The sequence below is a fragment of the Gadus chalcogrammus genome, chromosome 20, assembly GCF_026213295.1.
Source record: "Gadus chalcogrammus isolate NIFS_2021 chromosome 20, NIFS_Gcha_1.0, whole genome shotgun sequence".
NCBI lineage: Eukaryota > Metazoa > Chordata > Actinopteri > Gadiformes > Gadidae > Gadus > Gadus chalcogrammus.
In genome coordinates this window covers 6,078,047-6,098,486 of record NC_079431.1, presented here as the reverse complement: position 1 = coordinate 6,098,486, position 20,440 = coordinate 6,078,047, and the positions used below count along the sequence as shown (strand labels likewise).

The window sequence follows — 20,440 nt, the reverse complement described above, 5'->3', positions numbered from 1 at the left end:
TGTATATATATATATATGTATATATGTATATATATATGTATATATATATATATATAATAACAGTGCTATATAGTAATTTGGGTAGTATAAAGGGTATGAATACATAATGTGGAATTTATTCGTAACTGAATTCAAATGTGTTAAAAATTAGTAACGTTATTACCCTATATCGATCCACCGTCTCTTTACAGAAGTCTTCTTTGTTTTTTTTATGCCAGTTGAATTTTGTTACAAGTTAAATGCAAATGAGCACTGTTAATATTAAAAAAGACACAAGCTCTTACTTGACTGTTTTCAGTCTGTGTTTTCAGTTTTATGGCACATAATGATGGCATTTGGGCTCAAAAAGACAAATATATCTTTTTTTAGTCTAGACTAATGAACGTGAAAATGTACTATTTCCTAATACTAGCGGCACTTCTGATCAGATATTAAAGAGTTAATGCAAACAAACAAATTTGTAGGCCCTACTTATTTTCTCAGCCAATGAGAATCGATAAGGAATCGGATCGATAAGCAGAATTGGAATCTGAATCCTTAAATTCTTATAAATTTCCATCCCTAGTGAATACAGAAGTATACTGTATCGTAAAGTTCCACTATTGCCTCTTAGGACAATACATAAGCACACTCAGGGTGACACACACCAAAACGTCATACTTCAAACAAAGTTAGATCGGAGACGTACTTACCCGACCGGTGCTCGTCCACCTTAGCAGTTCTCCTCTGAGCACTCTTCGTTATGTTCTTGGACTATGACACTTTGAACACGGGAGGTTGCTTAGTTAGGGAGGTACCACGTCCTTCTGATTCATGAGGTTTCCTTCTCATTCTGCTACGGTCATTTCCAGTGCGCATTTCTCCCCCATGACCGCAAACATGTTATCAACTTCCTATCAGATGGTTGAATTTTTTGAAATGTTTCTCTTGACTGTTCTGTTTTTTATCTGTCCTCTCTGCAAACTCTGATCTTGATGATCACATGGTTTTTTAATAAGATAATTGAAATTAGCTATTGGTGAAAATTTAACCAAAGAAGCCAGTATTGCATGTTGTAGTGGCCACAGTGTATCAGAGTAGTATTTGGTTTAGAAAATATTTTTTCCATTCAGTCAGTTTTGTTTAAAATGAACCACAACATTTATGTACAACACATTTGGCAGTTAGTCACTATCAAATTGTTCTTCTGGACGTTGGATTATTGAAGTCTGCCGGGAGATAATTTCCCTGGAAGGTGCCTAGACCCAGGTGGTGGTGCTGGTGGTGGTGGTTGTGCTGGTGGTGGTGGTGCTGGTGGTGGTGGTTGTGCTGGTGGTGGTGGTGGTGAGGTTGACTGGGGATCCTGCCCTGGAGGACAGGATCTCCTACTGAGGGGGACGAATGGAGTGTGAAGGGGAAGGGGATGGAGGAGGCAGATATGAGCATGCCTGATAGGTGTATATGTACACTGTGTTTGGGTCCTGGTTAAACACCAAAAGGTTTCTGATTGGTTGAGAGATAAAGGGCCGGGTTGTTGGGGTTATCTGATCTTGGGGGCGTGAGTTCTCCATCGCTCTGTGTAAGAACGGAAGCACTGGGTTATTTTGCTTCACTGATTGTGGTCGTACATTTGTGGATCTAGGCTAGATCAATCGTAGATTGCACGTTGGTCTTGAGAGGCTGCTGTCATTTTCTTCAGCACAAGAGACCCTCTTTTCCAGACCCTTTTGCAGGGAGAATTCAAATGGCCGGCAGAACGGGCTGGGGGTACCCAGTCTAGAACTGGGTGGCCCTGAGTCCCGCAGCTCTCTCCGAAGAGTAGCACTTTGGGAGAACTGACGATTCATCACCAAAGTTTACTGAGCTCCGCGTACAAGCATCAGAGAATACAGAAGTATACTGTATCGGTAAGATGCCACTATTGCCTCTAAGGACAATACATGAGCTCAGTAATTTTGTGAACTATTTTAGATTTAGTCTTAGTCTTTTGACGAAAATGCTTATTAGATTTAGTCACATTTTAGTCATTGTTTTCCTTTGTAGTTTTAGTCTAGTTTTAGTCGACGAAGTGTCCTTACATTTTAGTCAACTTGTCTTTTAGTCATTACTTTTAGTCAAAATGTTTTCTCTTTTTAAACTAGTTCAATTAGGCTAACCCCATATATATGGGCACCTGCTAAGTTGTTCCACTCAAATAGAATACTAAAGTGGAAACGTCACGTTGTCCTGGATTTTCAGTTCTAAACAACCGAACGAGAGATGGCGTTCTCCATTGCTTCCATGTGTTGTTTCTTTCAAAATTATTATAAATCAATTTCAAGAGGTGAAAATCACTAGCAATCGAAACATGTCGAGGCGTTCGTGTATTCCCCAGGGGTATTAAAAGGAAAAGTTCGTAAACGTTAGTTTAGTTTATTATTTTTTTTATATGAAGATAATCTATTCTCAATATTACTTACATCATTGGTATAGCAAACTAACAAATCAAGGACTTTTTGCCTCTAATGACGTCTTTGGTATCACTCCTCAAGTAGTCCGGTAACTTTTCAACCCCAGCGTCTTCGGCAGACTATTTCTCTGCTGATCAACACTACGAATGCTGGTAACAAATAAATTGTAAAAAGAAACACCAAGTGAAGTTATTTATTTTTCGTTTTGGCAAGTAGCCGTATAATAAGCGAGATAATGTATAGAACGTCGCCGGTCATTATCAAAAATAGGCCCTTTAGACACCTTCGCTGCGCGTCGGTGTCCTGTTCGCCCTGTCGGGGCTTATTTAGCCGATAATGACCGGCGTTCTATACATTATCCCTTGCTTATTACACGGCTTTTCTCAATGCAGTGGAATGCTCAACGACTTTGGCGAACTATTTCTCTGCTGATCAACGCTACGAATGATAACAAATACATTGGAAAAAGAAACACTGAAGTTATTTTTTCAATTTGGCAAGTAGCCATTACTAATAATACCAATACTCTTGCTGGGATGATGAGACATCAGACGGTCAAGTCATTTTAGCCTGAATACATAGGTAAAAAGCACCAGAGCAGGTTACTAGTACCATGGACACAATCAGAAGGATAACCTGTTGAACTAAATGGATGTGGTAGGCTACACCACGGGATGCATCTGCAGACCACTGCCACATTAATAAAGGTAAGACGTGATATAATTTATTGCTTTAGATTTGCTGGTGCTGTGGCGAGGTCTTTTGTGTTTTTTACACTCAAGTGGTCGGCTGTTTTAACTTGCAATTGATAGTCGGTGGAGTCAGTCTCTTGTTGACGCAAAGTGACTTTTGGTCATTCTTGCTTTGCTTGAATTCTGGAATAATTGTGGGGGGGAGTGCATGAGTTTTGGTCAGAATGGTCAGATGTAGGCAGTGGTGGACTGGTACAGAAATTCAGCCCTGGCATTTTCTGTCCAGACCAGCCCACTACATTATCAGCATTAGGGGTGGGATGAGATGAACGGGAAGAACCCTGTATGCACTTGATTAAAACAATATAATATAGTACCTGAATAATAGTGCAGCACTGTAAATAGCAGTTGTTGCTTTGTTTTGTTTTTGTTCAAGTTTGTGTCTCTGGTGCTGCATGTGTGAAACCTGAACAGGAAGTTACCTCCTGTGGTCGCTGCATCTCCACCCCCCATATCTACAAAACCCTTGTTAAATATCACACCTGATCCAATGCTAAATTCTCTCTTGCAGTTTTGAGTCTGTCTCTTAAAATCATTTGGTGTAATCCCAGCATTAGTTAAAACCAGACTCGGACAATAATAACAAAATATCCTGACAAATAATCTAAATAGAAACATATTACAGACAGTAGCAGCATTAGAGATGAAACTCATTTGTTTTAACGGTGACTCAGTCATTACGTGTATGTGCACATGTATGTATGCACATATGAGAAGCCAGCCAGCTACACTATTGACACGACTCAAATGGCCGGCAGAACGGGCTGGGGGTACCCAGTCTAGAACTGGCTGGGGGTACCCAGTCTAGAACGGGCTGGGGGTACCCAGTCTAGAACTGGGCGGCCCCGAGTCCCGCAGCGCTCCCCGAAGAGTAGCACTTTGGGAGAACTGCAATTCATCACCAAAGTATACTAAGCACCACGTACAAGCATCAGAGAATACAGAAGTATACTGTATGGGTAAGGTGCCACTATTGACTCTAAGGACAATACATGAGCACACTCAGGGAGATACACACCAAAACGTTATACTTTAAACAAAGGAAGATCGGAGAAGTACTTACCCGACCTGTGGTCATCCACCTCAGCAGCTCTCCTTTGAGCACTCTTCTGTTCTGTTCTCGGACTATGACACTATGAACAGGGGAGGTTGCATTAGACAGAAAGGGAGGTACCACGTCCCTCTGGTTAATGAGGTTTCCTTATCTCATTCTGCTATTGTCATTGCCAGTGCCCATTTCTCCCCAATGACCACAAACATGTTGCCATTTTATTTCTGCAAACTCTGATCTTGATGATCACATTGTTTGTAGTAAGTTAAGTGAAATTAGCTATCGGCGAAAATATAACAAAAGAAGTCAGTATTGCATGTTGTAGGGGCCACAGTGTATCAGTAGTATTTGGTTTAGAAATGTTTTTTTCTGCATGTATCTGGCTCTTTCAGAAGAGAACAAGAGACCAGTACTCAAATTTGCTCTGCCTCTCTCTTTGTGGTGTAGACAGAATCATTCTAAAACACGTTTGACCCCATTTTCAGGTAAAATCTCAATATTTAGGAAACATTAAGGTATTTCTTTCTTCATAGATTTCCCAATAAATAATACATTCATAATCCTTTTTACTAATTGTTTAATAAAAGCAATTTGACACAGAATATAATGTCAAAATATTGAACAGTTGAAAGCTTGTCCATAGCAACGTCCTCCTGTTTAGAAATAACAGAAAGTAGCCTGCCTTAAAGGAACAATTAGAATTGTGTTCAACAAAGCTGTGGAATACATTATCAGACGTTTCAATTCTTATTTTTTTCCCTTCGCCATCTTATGGCTGGCTCGTAATGTCATCCGTATTGTTCCCGAAGACGCCCACCAGGCCAGTCGACTGCTGTCTCGGGACGGTCCTGCCTGAGCCCGAACCCTGCTCGACACTGTAGCTGCTGCCGCTAGCCCCGGCTTCCCACACCCGCATCACGTTGCCCAGCAACCGCATCACCTGCTTCCTCATGGGTGACGACAGCAGGAAGTACATGACGGGATCCAGGCAGCTGTTGAGTGCAGAGAAGAGCAGGGCCACCTCGTTAGCCTGGTAGACCACGCCCCTCCAGTAGCAGGACGTGTCGGTGATCTGGCTGACGATGTAGAAGACGCGCACTATGTGGTAGGGCACGAAGCACACGGTGAAGAGGAAGAGGATGAAGAAGGACTTGTTGGCCGTCCGGGCATAGCGAGCCGCGTTGGGCAGGTCAGGCTTCTCCTTGGACGTCCTCAGCAGCTTGAAGGCGATCTTGACGTAGCACACCACCATGCAGCCGTAGCTGATCCAGAAGACGACCACCAGCATGAGGTTGAGGTACCCCTTCCACTTGGAGTGCTGGAGTGACTTATACTGGAAGCATCTGGAAGGACAAGAAAGCAACGACCACCATGACAAACAGGCAAGGAGAGCAACGACCACAAACACGAGAGGTTCTCATGCTTAGAGGGGTGAACGGTCCCCCAAGAAGAACGCTACATCACAGAGATTAACACTGACCTGTTGAGCTCCTGGTGAGTCTCCTCGGAGAGCAGGATCAGCAGCAGGGTCAAGGCCAGCGCCAGGGCCCAGATGATGGCGCAGGCGGCAGTTCTCCAGCCGCACCTCATCGCCAGACCACGGGACCGCTGCAGCGGCACCCCGCCTCGGCTGATCTTCAAGTAGCGGTCGACGCTGATCAGCCCCAGCAGCACGATGCTGATGTACATGTTCATGTAGAAGAAGTTTCCCACCACGTGACACATGGTGGGGCCCAGCTCCCAGCGCTCCCCGCGCACCCCGTGGTACCACACCCTGAAGGCCAGGCAGACCACCAGCAGCAGGTCTGACAGCGCCACGTTGACCAGGAGCACGCGCACGGAGCCCTTCTTGGAGCGGTCGCGCAAAAACACCCACAGGGCCAGCAGGTTCCCGGCCAGGCCGAGCACGACGAAGAGGGCGTAGAAGAGCGTCAGGGGGATCCGCATGGAGCTGGTGTCCGAGGGACAATGCGGGCCAGGGTCGGGGGACGGGCCCACCGACACCTGGATGTCTGGGCCACTGGAGTTCATGAAAGGAAAAGCCATCATGGCTGTTGTGGTGAGGATGTTTGACGTCATGAGCTCGTCCTTCTTGGGTTCTTCACCTCTGATTGAAGGAGGAGTGGGCAAATAAGTCGATGTAGTGGTACAAGCAATTGAGAAAAAACAACAAAACCATTCATTCAGAGACTCGTGTTAAAAAACACATTTGGCAATTTGTCAACATCAAGTTGTTCTTGTGGACGATGTATTATTGAAGTATGAAATTGCCGGGGGATCAATTTCCTTGGAAGGTGTCTAGACGCAGGTGCTGGTGTGTGATTGTGGTGGTGAGGTTGGCTGGAGATTCTGCCCTGGAGGAAACAATCTTTTACTGAGGGGGAAGAATGGAGCTTGAAGGGGAAGGGGATGGAGAAGGGCTGCAAAAAGCCGCAGAATGGCAGATATGAGCATGCCTGAGAGGTGTATATGTGCACTGTGTCTTGGTTTGCCAAAAGGTTCCTGGTTGGTGAAGGGGCTACAATGACTGCTGTGGAACCTCACTAGTTCATAGATCAATGAGACATAGAGGGGAATTTTTTATCCCGATTTCCCTTTTGCCTTTGCCACATTTCAACAAACGAGGGATTAGTTTCCCTGTCCAGATTAGCCGTAGTATATCTGTCTCCGATGGGAAAGGCTAAGGGTCCCATTAGGGCCCGGCTCTGTCTCGTCCTTGCTGTGCTTGGTACTAAATCAACTATGCTCTCTCTGCCGGCCACCACGCTAATATGGGCTTTAACATTTCCTCGGAACAAAGCAAAATTCTCGCTTCGCTACCAACTACATTTTATCTGCATGCGGTAATGTTGCGGTTAAGGCGAGTTTCAACGCTAACGATAAATATATAAATTAGTTCATACACTACTCACCATACGAATATATCCAGCCGATTGAACTACATTTGGTGCTAAAAAATGTGTTGACTGAAATGTCTTTATCTTAATCCATCTCGAGACTCATTCCAACATCTCTCACGTCTGTTGAAAATGAGATCAATCCTCCATATGTGTCCTGGAATATGGAATTCTCTTGAATTCCATATTTTTCAAAACTCAAAAGTACTCTTCTGTATTCCCCTTGGTAGTGATTCAAAGAAAAGAAAAGAATCCAGTGAAATACATCATTCGATATCCTCTTGTGTTCCCTCCTCTGTGTGTATCTCTCCTTCACCTCCTTTCCTGCCGACAGGGAAATGTAGAAGTGCAGAATGTGGTGGTGCTTTAACAGAGGGGAAAGATTTGCAACAAATGAAAGAGGGGGGTTTGCCAACCAAAAAACAGATGGGGTTGGATTACTACGAACTATGAGCAAGCAAGTGAAAACAAACCACGGGCACTCATTCAGGGCTCCACTACGGACTGGGTTCACAATAAGAGAGGTTATTCCTTCCAAGTATAACACTGCAATCATTCCCAGAAACATCTTCCCAACGGCTCCATTGGGGACTCAAACCGGGTTTACATTTCCATCCGAGGCATAACGACTAAGGGAACAAGGTCAATACAAACTCCAGCAAACTACCCCCAAAGTGTAGGGTGCAGAGGACAGAATCTATATGCTAAAACAGTGATTTTCATATTGCACAAGGCCTTTTATTTCCAGTTTTGTCAACATGTTTCTTTTTTGGTGGTATTTTCAAAAATGTGCTTTTTGGCTTCATTACATGAATGGCTTTCGCAATTTCCCCTTTTCTTCGACAGTTTATTTTTCATCTTTTACTTATTGTATGGCTGGTATTGCTGTTTGCTTACCGGGTGCTTGAAGATAACCTCCTTCCTCTCCTGCTGCTAGTCTTGTTTGAAGTGAGGACTTTGACAAATGTTGTGCACCGTTCAACTTTTTTTCAGCAGTGCTGTTGTAAACAACGTCCGACCCGCCGGCAAGCAAATTCACACTTTTCACTGGTCTGTGTACAATATCAAGTCAAAGCTAAAAATACTGACTGGCATACTGTTATTCTGATCAGTGACTTAACACAATTTAAAATTTAACTGGACAACCAAAAGTAAACTGCTTCCAAACATAACACTAGTTATACCTAGCATATGTTTACCTCTCATTACTCACCACAAGTCTCTACGTTCAGATAGCTTGAAGAAAACATGGGTGTGCAAAGTGGTAAAAGCTTTGCGGTTCGGGAATTTGGTGTGCCATACAGAGTTTCGTGATGTTCCTCTTTAATTAGGTGTTGGCCGTCCTTCTGTAATTAACAAGAGAGAAGGTCATCAAGTGAAGAGTGTGAGATAACACAAAAGAAACAACAATCTCATTCCTTAAATAACCTGTCTTTCTTTCTTCCGCAGCCTCACTGTGTGTTGCTGGCATCCAAAGAGAATTCGGCCCCGGTGAAGCTGGGTGGGTTTGGAGTTGCCATCCAGCTCGGAGAGTCGGGACTAGTGGCGGGCGGTACGTTACAACCTACACAGCTTTACACATTCACTAGTCCTATCTGAATTCAAAGAAATATTATTAAAATCGTATTTTTTTTGTACAATAAAAGGGAAGTTAAGGTGGAAGTTAAATGGCAAGTAAAAGTTTGTGTGTGTGAATAGATGCATTTAAATTAATTTATGCATGCACCTACACAGCTTTACACATTATACATTATTATACATACACACTAAATTACAAGGATACACACAAACACACTCACTCATGGTGTACCCTGGGCGGTGTATTGGTCTGACAACCTCCTTATTCAAAGTTCTCCTATCTGAATTTGAAGAAATATGATTAAAATCGTATTGTTTTGTACAATAAAAGGGAAATGAAAGTGGAGGCTGAATGGGAAGTAAACGTGTGTGTGTGTGTGTGTGTGTGTGTGTGTGTGTGTGTGTGTGTGTGTGTGTGTGTGTGTGTGTGTGTGTGTGTGTGTGTGTGTGTGTGTGTGTGTGTGTGTGTGTGTACATATTATTAAATAAATGTATGCATGCACTCACAAGCCCACTCGCCAATAGTTTGCTTTGGTTGATTCTGTCTTTTTGAGCGGGTTGTTCTCCTCTTGTTTCCTCCAGGCCGCGTGGGCACGCCACACTTTATGGCCCCCGAGGTGGTGAAGCGGGAGCCGTACGGCAAGCCGGTGGACGTGTGGGGCTGCGGGGTCATCCTGTTCATCCTCCTCTCCGGCTGCCTACCCTTCTACGGCACCAAGGAGCGGCTGTTTGAGGCCATCTGCAGGGGAAAGTACAAGGTGAGCCCCCCCAGAGCCACAGTGTGGTGTAGTGTGTGATTCTGTGTTGGGTGAGCCGCACTTGCAATGGTAGAAATGCACGGAGCGTCAGGATCAGGGGTGGACTGGGACAAAAAATTCAGCCCTGGAATTTTCTGTCCAGACCAGCCCACTACATTATCAGCACTAGGGGTGGGACGAGACGAACGGGAAGAACCCTGTATGTACTTGATTAAAACAATTTAATCAAGTACCGTACATACATCCGAATAATAGTACAGCACTGTAAATAGCAGTTGTTGCTTTTTTTTAATTTTTTTTTTTTCAAGTTTGTGTCTCTTGTGCTGCTGTCAAGAAGGTTGTGAAACCCGAACAGGAAGTTATCAGACCTCCTGTGGTCGGTGCATCTCCGGCCCCCATATCTACATATCTACAAAACCCTTGTTAAATATCACACTTGATCCAACGCTAAGTTCTCTCTTGCAGTTTGGGCTGGGACGAGACGAACGGGAAGAACCCTGTACAGGGATGGACTGGCCATCTGGCGCATCGTCCCGCTGGGCCGTTGACCCAATGTGGGCCGTTGACCCAATGTGGGCCGGTCCGGTCCTCTATGTTTTGTTTTTTTCTCTCTCTAATTTCCCAGATGTATGTACTTGATTCAATTGTTTTAATCAAGTACATACAGGGTTCTTCCCGTTCGTCTCGTCCCACCCCTAGTGCTAATAATGTAGTGGGCTGGTCTGGACAGAAAATGCCAGGGCTGAATTTTTGTCCCAGTCCACCCCTGATCCTGTATGTACTTGATTAAAACAATTTAATCAAGTACATAGATCCAAATAGTAGTACAGCACATAGCAAGCTGCCTGCTGTCAGCATGCTGACAAGAAGGTTGTGAAACCCGAACAGGAAGTTATCAGACCTCCTGTGGTCGGTGCATCTCCGGCCCCCATATCTACATATCTACAAAACCCTTGTTAAATATCACACTTGATCCAACGCTAAATTCTCTCTTGCAGTTTTTAGTGTGGGACTGTGAAAATCTTTTGGTGTAAGCCCGGCATTAGTTAAAACTAGACTCGGAAAATAATAACAAAATATCCTGACAAATAATCTAAATAGGAACATATGACAGACATTAGCAGCATTAGAGCTGAAACTCATTTGTTTTAACGGTGACTCAGGCATTATGAAACCATAAATAGAGAATTACATTTTTTTGATCTATAGCTGTGTGAAAAAGTCTTAACACATGAATTACAGGTCTGAATAGATATGCATTCTCATATACGTGTATGTGCACATGTATGTACACATGTGCCCCTCGTCAGCTTTGTGGCGTTGTCGAGGTCAACCAAAGAGTTTTAATACAGTATGTTAACGCAGGTATGTATTTATGTAGGTAGAGCCCTGGATCAGCTGTTGCATTCCATGTCTGTCAGGCAGACCACGTGTTGACAACAGCATCGATACACTCATGACAGTATGCGCAGAATACATTACTTTTTGCTATAACGTGTGTCTGTCTGTCTTTGTGTGTGTGCGTGTGTCAGATGAATCCGCGGCAGTGGGGCCACATCTCTGAGAGCGCTAAGGACCTGGTGAGACGCATGCTGATGCTGGACCCCGCTGAGAGGATCACTGTCTACGAGGCCCTCAACCACCCCTGGCTCAAGGTACAACCCACCCCCCCATGGTGCTCTGAGACTGGGGCAGGGGGGCATCATTTCCCTTTGCAAAGACCAAATGCGAATAAACAGATGCATCATTTTTGTTTGCAAAGACCCAATGTGACAGTTGCACTGCTGCTTGCAATGCACATGACTTTTAACCTTTTATTGGGCGAATTGTTTTTGAAATAAAGCAGAAAGAAATACTTGTATTTACTGTCGAAGAAAGGACGTCTGGGTATTCAGTTTTCTCTAAAAGCAGCAGCAGATGTATCAGTTACGAGGCATTGGGGCCGACTGTTCAGCAATAAGTGTTTTGTCTGTCCCGAGGGAATACTTTTGAAGCAGTTTAGGGCTTTCTACTACCTTGTCTGTCTGTACAGGCACTCAAGTCCCGTTTTACTAGCTAAAGTAAATCAAATTAGAAAAGCCCTGTGGAATTAGTATTTGTTTCAAACAGTATGTTGAGTCTTTAAATGGGCATTTGCGATGAAGCCACAAGAATAAATGTTGTACGTGGATGAGAGCGGTCGTCTCCACACTAGGACATGTATAGAGGGGACATGTATAGAGGGGACATAGAGGAGTCAGTCGCTGATGTAATCCTCTGGTTCTGCAGGAGAGGGACCGGTACGCCTACAAAATCCACCTCCCCGAGACGGTGGAACAGCTGAGGAAGTTCAACGCCAGGAGGAAGCTCAAGGTCTAGTGCACACTCACTCACTCACTCACTCACTCACTCACTCACTCACTCACTCACTCACTCACTCACTCACTCACTCACTCACTCACTCTCTAAATAATTACACACACACACATCAGATGCGTTTTATTTCAAGGTACATTTTAACATACAAGGAATTTGTAAGTGTGCGGTGCAATTTTGTCCTTAATACTTCCAGTGTGCGATCGCTGCTGATCGTGTCTCTCTTGGAAAAGAGGTGCTTGTTCTCAAAGAGCTTCGAGACCTGTATGAATAAATGTTGAGTCTAATCACCTAACGGCGCCCCTGAAGCCCGGGGCAGAAGGCTCACAGCTGTTGTCTGCTGGCTGTGTGTTGCCACAGGGGGCAGTGCTCGCGGCGGTATCCAGTCACAAGTTCAACTCCTTTTATGGAGATCCTCCTGAGGAGCTTCACGACTTCACTGATGATCCCACGTCCTCAGGTATTCATGAGCACACACACAAACACACAAGCGCAGGCACACACACACACACAAACAGACACACACATCTGGTCAAGACCAAAATAATGACTCGTTTCCCTTTCCGACTACACGTGCGTAAACCACAGCTGCATCTGTCTCACACAATAACGCTGAGAACAACACTCGTGATGAGAACAAGTCATCGGTTTGTTTTAAGTCTGGTGAAACACGACGATGCGACGCGAGTTTCTGAATGGAGAAGTGAGCGCTTGTCAGCCAACCCCTGAGAAGGACACGCAGACATGAGTGGCCTGCTGGCTCAGTGGCCTGCACTGCTACATCACAGCATGAAGGTCCTGGGTTCGAACCCCCCGGGCGATGGAGCCTTCCTTGTGGAGTTTGTATGGTTCTTCCACCATAAACATGCAAGTTAACACTCCGGCCCTGCTCCTAACAAGGACAAGGGCCCTTCATCTGGAGATGGTCCCCGGGTACTGCCATGTAGCCAGCCCGCTGCAGCTAGCATAGGATGGGTCTAGGGCAGAGGACGGATATCCCCACGGGATCAATAAGTATATCAAATCAAGACCTCGGGAACAGGGCCAGGAAGACTTAGTTTTACGATGTGCTCTGCTCCACTTCCCTGTTTGTACTCTGCTTTGTCGCTGGCTCTGAGAGCAGTGCCTCTCCCTCGACCGCTATAAAAGCAGTTTGTAAGTTAATACCTTTGCGTAGCGAAATCCAAACACCGAGCCGGCTAAGTGTGTTACCGACGTGTCGTTGTGATTTCTTCCTTGTCTCTTCGCTTGCACGACGTTATCGAGGCAATCGACATGTCGCCCTTGACACTGACCTCGGTCACCTCACACGATGCCAATCTCTCTGTTTGTGTTTTGTTTATTTGTTTGTGTCACCGCCTCCCTCCCGCTAGGACTGCTAGCGGCCGAACGTAGGTACCGCGTGGCGCTCTGCTGTGATGCTGCATGTCTGACCTCCCTGCTCTGTAACGCACACGCCAGCGCCCCATCTTGTCCTGAGAATTTAAGCCTAATTTCTTCCCACCAAATCGGCTGTCATATTCAGGAAAACACATGTGTTCCGTCGGTCATTCAGGAAACACACGCATTTCATCCTCTTTAAATGTTTATTATGTCTTATCTTTTTTTGCATGTTTACTGGATGCCGAAGGCATTCGAGACAATAACTAGTATCTGAACTCCACTGTGTGTGTGTGTGTGTGTGTGTGTGTGTGTGTGTGTGTGTGTGTGTGTGTGTGTGTGTGTGTGTGTCGCCTTCAGGTGCTGTGTCTCAGGTTTTGGACAGCTTGGAGGAGATCCACGCGCTGACCGACTGCAGCGAGAAGGACCTGGACTTCCTCCACAGTGTATTCCAGGACCAGCACCTTCACACACTCCTCGACGTAAGCATTTCCCTGTTGACACGCACGCCTGACCTACACACTTACTTACGACACACACACACACACACACACACACACACACACACACACACACACACACACACACACACACACACACACACACACACACACACACACACACACACACACACGTGCGCACACTTCCCTGTAAATGCAAACCAATGAAATGCTATGGGATTCTATCACATATTGAACGTTTTTGGTAATCCCCCAACTGCAACCGAGTGTGACTCATAGTGAGCCACCACAACCTTCCCCTTGATCATCATCATCAGCTGCTGACTGCAGGTTGAGATAGTATGATCTTGCTTGGATTGAGTTTAGTCACGAACGTTGGCCCCGTTAAAACTTATTTTTCCGTTTATTCAACATCTTCCTCTCGCTGTCTCTTTCCTATTATGGTCCATTTTTCCATTTTCTCCATCTCCTGCTCCATAAACGCTTTTGTGTCTTTGTCTCCGGTCTCCGGTTGCCCTTTATTCGGTGCTGATCTACTGTCTGGGGCCCTGCCAGCAGCTCGTCTCCAGTTCGGGGCCGGGGCCCTTATTGGCTTGGCCAAGAGGCGGCTCTCGGCCAGCAGCCCTCACTGTACCGGGTTCCCGGGAGCCGACCCAGCTGGGCCCCTGCTCGGCCCCTGTTGTCGTACTGCGTTAGAGCTCTGTTAACACTGGGTTGGAGAAGAGAGGGCGAGGGGGTGCTGGAACCTCGGAGTGCGTCTGACTCCATTATGGTGTTGAAATGTAAGCACATGACCTAGCTGATGCCGCTGCTGCTTTAGCCATCATGACCCTGAAGTTCTGCTCTGTACGACAGGCCAGGGAATTTAATGCCTTGCTCAAAGGGTTCTGCAAATTGGATTGACGAGGAAGGCGGGTGTTACAACAACACAGGACTAGGGAGGGGGGCGGGACCTGTGGCTGCATCGCTGGGACCCTGCAGGCTGCAGATGTCCTCCTTCCATCCCGCCGAGCAGGCAGAGAGAGCGGGTCCAGACCCAGGCTGAGATGGGGGGGGGGGGGGGGGATGGCAACAATGGAGTGATTTGTCAGGCCTCTTCAGTGGCGGTCACTGTGTGCACCGAGCCGCTGACGCTGCCCACACGCCCGGCTCCACATCACCCCCCCCCCCTCCTCCTCCTCCTCTCCCCCCTCCACCCCAACTCTGTCCCATAGCCTCCATGAGGAGACCCAGCAGAGGGGATGGAAGTGATGGAGCCGGCTGGCTTACACAACTAGACGTCTGTGTACATTTGATCGGCGTGTCTGAGTGAGTGCTTGCTTGTGCGTGCCTGTGTGTGGGAGAGACCACAAGCAGTTTAATATATCCTTCCGACTTCAGATTCTCCATCTCCCTGGTGAGTGTTTAGTTGTTTTCAACATCTTCCCGTGTTCGACTCTTACCGCAGCGCTAATGGGAGTGGGTTGATCTGTAGTGAGCCAGGCATGGCCCGCGTGTGTGTGTTTCTCTTCGTTTGATACGTATAATAAGGAGCTTTCGGCTGCGTTGTTTCTGGTGCTGGGTTGTGTGCGTGGGCGGCGTAATGAGCGACCCTCTGGGCTGGTGGGGGAACACACAGCCTGAATGTTTCCACGGTCAGACATCGGCGAGCCTAAGACGTTTGACTCTGCGCTTTATTAGGGATATACAAACGGCCCTTGAGCTGCCTAATAGGGTTGGTGTCTGGTCGGGCAGCGCGTTTATTTATTTGGTAGGGCTTTTCCCGCGGTATTTGCCCGTGTTTAGCAGGCGGGTTGAGAGCAGATTGTTCGTTAACCCTCATCTTCTCCGCCACTCTCTCACTCCCTCTCCCTCTGTCTCTCGCTCTCACCATCTGCCTTAATGAAAGCGCCATGTGCAGGATTTTGCTATTTTCCTTACAGCATATTAACATAATTACGAACTGTACACCTTCATAGGAAAGAAATGCATGTACACACACACACAGACACACACATACACAAACACAAACGACCACACACATACGAACACACACACACGCACACACACACACACGCACACACACACACACACACACACACACACACACACACACACACACACACACACACACACACACACACACACACACACACACACACACACACACACACACACACACACACACACATTTCCCAGAAGCTTATTCGAGCAATATGTCGCTGTTTTTTGCCCAAAACCCCCCCATCTTCTTATTTGTATGAATCTTTATAAATTCATTTAGGATCTTCAGTGGTTTTAAATATAGGCTACTGACAAACATTGGGCTCACCTGGGCCTGACAACTGACAACTCATTCCTGCAAAGAGTAGTTTTAGATTTGTCTTATTCGTATTATTCGTATTTCCGGGGGGGGAATTATAAGTGGTGGTGATATTGGATTCCCCCTGTATCAGGTTTCATCTACAGGAAATAGTCCAAACAGAAACACACTTGCGTCGACATAACAAGGCCCTGGTGACCGATTTTCAATGTTGTTGTTGTCGTTGTGAATTACATGTGGTCCATTGTCTTCCTCATGACCGGTGCCCATGGCCACCGCGGCATGCAGTGCGCTGGGCATCTTCCTCATGAGATGCAGCACTTTGTTTGTCTGTTTGTTCTTGCAGTGTCCTTGCTGTGTTCAATGGCCTTCTTTCATTGCCTCTCCCCTTCCACGCACAGCTGCCGCCTTTGTTTGGAGTGTGGTTGTGACCGCTTTCACCCCAGGACATGCGCACACACACTCGTACGCACACACACTCATACATGCGCACACACACTGAAACACACAGATTCATACATGCGCACACACACAAAGTCATACATGCGCACACAAACTCATACATATATACACACACGCACGCACACGTACACACACTCAATCAACCATTGCTTAGAGCCTTAACTGTGTCTGGGCCCATGCAAGTCTGTTGTGTCTCAGTGTGGTTTATTAGTCAGCTGGTGCTTTGTAAACACAGGGGCTAAGCTAGCCTGTTATCATTAATACACCCCAGTGTATTCACCAGTGGCTGCCGCCCACCCAATAACGGCTCGCTCAATAAACACTTTGTTCTTCCTTGTTTTGAAGTTGTTTTATGCAAATACATTCATAAATACTTGATGGTTAAACTGGGCCGTTTTGCTTGTGGTTCAGCGCTAAACAAGCTCTGGAGGTGGCGAGAGAGAGTGGAAAAGTAAATCACTACGGATTCGTCAACTTCAGGCTGTTGAATTTTTATATGCACCATCTGGTGCGTTCACAGATTGATTAATTTATGAATTGATTGAGTGATTGTTTTTTTTTTGTCTTAGCTCTACGACAAGATAAACACCAAGTCATCGCCACAGATCAGGAACGCCCCCAGCGATGCTGTGCAGAGAGCCAAAGAAGTGAGTTCAACACACACACACACACACACACACAGACACACAGACACACACACGAATGCACGCGCGTGTACATACAAATACGCTCACACACTCGAACACACAGACACACTCGGACACACTCAAACACACATCTATGCACACACACACACACAGTCGCACACATACCTATGCACACTATAATTTAGAATCACTCACACTTTGCATCTCTCTCTCCCACCTATGCACATATAACCATACATACATACATTACATAGTTTATCACTTTCACACAATGCATTATTGTTGTTGATGTCATGTTGGTGATGTTTGTTGATGATGATAACTGCAGTGTTGCTGATATGGTGAGTGGTGCTTATAACTGTCTTCAAGCTCGCTGACTAGCTGACCTGTGTTTCTACCGTCCGGCTTCATTAACCCTTTAGATCACTGGTCTTCCGCTCACTAAACCTCTTCACTCCGCCTCCGTAGCCTCTTATTCTTTGCCCTTGCTCTGGTTAAATCAAGTGTTTGTTCAGGTGACAAGTTCTCCAGACGCTGTTTTTTTCTACTAGGAGGCTGCTCTCGCCAGGGCTGACTCTTGGCAGGATTTGTATTCCAAGAATTTGCAGTTTATTAAGAAAATACATATATTTGGATGATTCGAGTTTTTATAAAACCAGGCGCCATGAAGTTGCTTCTGAGGACCAAGTTTTCCCCCCTTTTTTATTAAATAACCACCACTGAGTAGTCTGTTCAATGTTCTAGTGTCACCCTGCAATACAATAATGTTTCAACACCAGACTAGGTTGGTAGTTTGTTCCTGTTTGCCTCCGCAGTACTCAACATTGTCCTTTTTGTGGTTTTGCAGTCACACTCTCATAGTCTCTGGTGCCGTGATATGGCGACACATTAGTGCCATAATTCACTAATGTGATAAAAGATGCATTCGGGCGTATTATATTATTCCACACGTGTAGATATTAACTGCGAGCGCGCAAATGATCTCTGCGCGCGCGCAAATGACCTCTGTGCGCGCAAAACAGCCTCTCGCGCGCGCAAATTGCCTCAGCGCGCGCAAAACAGCCTCTCGCGCGTAACAGCCTCTCGCGAAAGATGTTTTTACGCTCGCTCGAATTTAATTTTGGCACTATGGGGGAGGGAACCAAGGCAGGGCGGGCTTTCCTATGATTGGCCGTTTCTGAAGCGCGATATTTGATTGACAGCCCTCCTCAGCCTTCCTCTCATTCAATTCTGAATTGTACAGTAAATGGCTGAAACGATAGTTACTTATTGTAACTCTAGATTCTATGAGTATATAGGCACAGCCTTTTAAGGCTATTGCTATTGCTGGGTTATCCCTATAGGCGTGAGCCGTAGCACTGAAAAATGTGTAATCCCCGACCACCAACAGCGTGGGCCTCAATTACGTCCGCGTGCGGCGTGCCTCAACGACGTCCGCATTTCGCAGATATAGTCGGGCGCCGGCGGACGTTCTGCTCCCAATAAACAGCTTTTCTTCAGCTATTTAAAGGACAATGAGGCCGACACTTAAAAGGCTGCGCCTATACTCATAGAATCTGGAGTTACAATACGTAACTATCGTTTCAGCCATTTACTGAACAATTCATTTACTGAACAATTCAGATTCCCTCCCCCATAGTGCCAAAATTAAATTCGAGCGAGCATAAAAACATCTTTCGCGAGAGGCTGTTACGCGCGAGAGGCTGTTTTGCGCGCGCTGAGGTAATTTGCGCGCGCGAGAGGCTGTTTTGCGCGCGCAGAGGTAATTTGCGCACGCGCAGAGATCATTTGCGCGCTCGCAGTTAATATCTACGCGTGTGGAATAATATAATACGCCCGAATGCATCTTTTATCACATTAGTGAATTATGGCACTAATGTGTCGCCATACCGTGATCTACGGTTTGTAGCCACGGCAGATAATACCTACCTGCCACGTCACCAGTTAGTTTCCATGAAGATCCTGCAAGATCTCAGCGGAGCCCATCATGAGTCGGAGCGTGCGAGGCGGTCGACTCGCATCAGCCCGTCTGTTTACTTCCGCAGCCTCACCGCGGGACGCAGACGACCTCTCAAACTCGCACACGCGACAGCGTGTCGCACCCATCATTCGCCATAGATCTGTTTCGGGACGTGCGAGATTATTAAAGAATATCCTGGTGCCGGAGGTGCACAGAGATGCGCATGAACAGAATTATGCATGCATAAATATGCAAGCACTTGGACACACACCTTAAGGCCTACACACACACAGACACACACGCACCCACACTCTCTTGACGTGTTGGTAGATTCTGCCTTATCTCCTGTATCGGTGGTCAGTGCAGCTTGTGCGTTGCAGTGCTGTTCAAACACTTCCTACGGAACTTGACCACAACAAGGTCTGTGTGATATTGCGGTGGCTGCCTGGGGTGTATCGTGTGTGTGTGTGTGTGTGTGTGTGTGTTTGTGGTTGGTGTGTGGTTGCGTGTGTGTGGTTTGGCGGCACAGAGAGTGTGGGCTCTGCCAGAGGCACATGTTTGCGTTGGGCTTCTCCGCTGAGGCGAGCAATTAAAAAGCCAGACTCAAGCAAGGCGCTGCTGCTGCCGCTGCTGCTGCTGCTGCTCTGTCTGGTGTCTCGCACCCCGGCTGTATTAGCACCCCACCAATCCAGCGACAGACATCCAGAGAGGCGGGGGGGGGAGGCGGAGACACTGAGTGTGGGATTGTGTTCGTGTCAGCGAGACCCGGCCAATCAAACGAAGAGCAGCGCTCGGTGGAGCACCGGGCCAAAGGGCTGCCACTGGCGTCACACCCGGCTCACATTTTCCATCGTCAATTCTTGTGGAAAGGCGGCATGTGTCGCAAAATAGACCCTGCGTGGGCGAGGGGCGAGCGAGACGCAGCCGATCCGTCGCCACCGCAGACCTTGTTGTCTTTTCTTTATGCGTCTTCTGTTATTTTTTTGTTGTTTTCTTTTCCCGGCGTTTCCCCCACCCCAGCTCCGGTTGTTGGCTTTGGAAGGTCAGAGCCCGTCTCCCGGCTCAGAGCCTGTCTATTGTAGTGCTCAGCCCTGGATTTCACTGTGAGCCTCATTGCCTTTTCCTCTGATCTCACTGCCTCGCCTCTCCCGCTGATCCTCTGCGGTCGACACACCGAGATCGGATCGCAGGGCTTCTTCTGGGCTCTCGGGTGGGTGGATTCTGATCTCGATGGGTTCGCTCTCTGCACTGCGCTCCTGTCAAGACCTTCTGGTTCTACCCGCACACTTGACACGCTCCCCCTCAACCATGTCTGTAGATTTCCTCCTTCTCCTTCTGATTTGGTTGCTGTTGGTAATAGTCGTAGAGCCCCTCTTTAGCTCATTCACAATAAACATTAACCTCTCTT

The 20,440-nt window shown here is 46.6% G+C and overlaps 2 protein-coding genes across 9 annotated transcripts in view; one reads left to right on the top strand and one right to left on the bottom strand.

Annotated features, from left to right (window-relative positions):
• LOC130373572 (peripheral plasma membrane protein CASK) overlaps window positions 1–20,440 on the top strand; it is a 122,388-nt gene that overhangs the window by 83,195 nt on the left and 18,753 nt on the right. For all 3 annotated transcript variants that reach the window (XM_056580168.1, XM_056580170.1, XM_056580169.1), the window contains exons 6-12: window positions 8,579–8,681; window positions 9,290–9,465; window positions 10,998–11,120; window positions 11,734–11,817; window positions 12,181–12,280; window positions 13,561–13,682; window positions 16,995–17,072. In XM_056580168.1, coding sequence (XP_056436143.1) covers window positions 8,579–8,681; window positions 9,290–9,465; window positions 10,998–11,120; window positions 11,734–11,817; window positions 12,181–12,280; window positions 13,561–13,682; window positions 16,995–17,072 — 786 coding nt within the window. The remainder of the gene's footprint in view (window positions 1–8,578; window positions 8,682–9,289; window positions 9,466–10,997; window positions 11,121–11,733; window positions 11,818–12,180; window positions 12,281–13,560; window positions 13,683–16,994; window positions 17,073–20,440) is intronic.
• On the bottom strand, window positions 2,609–8,977 carry LOC130373570 (probable G-protein coupled receptor 34). Of its 6 annotated transcripts, none has more exons than XM_056580161.1 (5): window positions 8,558–8,977; window positions 8,027–8,475; window positions 7,145–7,493; window positions 5,713–6,586; window positions 2,609–5,575 (listed from the first exon to the last, which is right to left on the bottom strand). In XM_056580161.1, the coding sequence occupies exons 4-5, from the start codon at window positions 6,309–6,311 to the stop codon at window positions 5,002–5,004; spliced, it is 1,173 nt and encodes a 390-aa protein (XP_056436136.1). In that variant the 5' UTR covers window positions 6,312–6,586; window positions 7,145–7,493; window positions 8,027–8,475; window positions 8,558–8,977; the 3' UTR covers window positions 2,609–5,001. The 6 variants fall into 6 exon arrangements, with proteins under 6 accessions (XP_056436136.1, XP_056436138.1, XP_056436140.1 ...); XM_056580163.1 differs by having other exon boundaries at window positions 7,145–7,453; XM_056580165.1 differs by having other exon boundaries at window positions 7,145–7,453; window positions 8,343–8,475.

Excerpts from the sequence above, each read along its gene's own strand:
- LOC130373570 (XM_056580166.1), bottom strand. The coding sequence starts at position 6,311 with ATGACGTCAAACATCCTCACCACAACAGCCATGATGGCTTTTCCTTTC. Across the intron at positions 5,576-5,712 it reads ACTCACCAGGAGCTCAACAG|ATGCTTCCAGTATAAGTCAC; the intron begins GTCAGTGTTAAT and ends TTGTCCTTCCAG.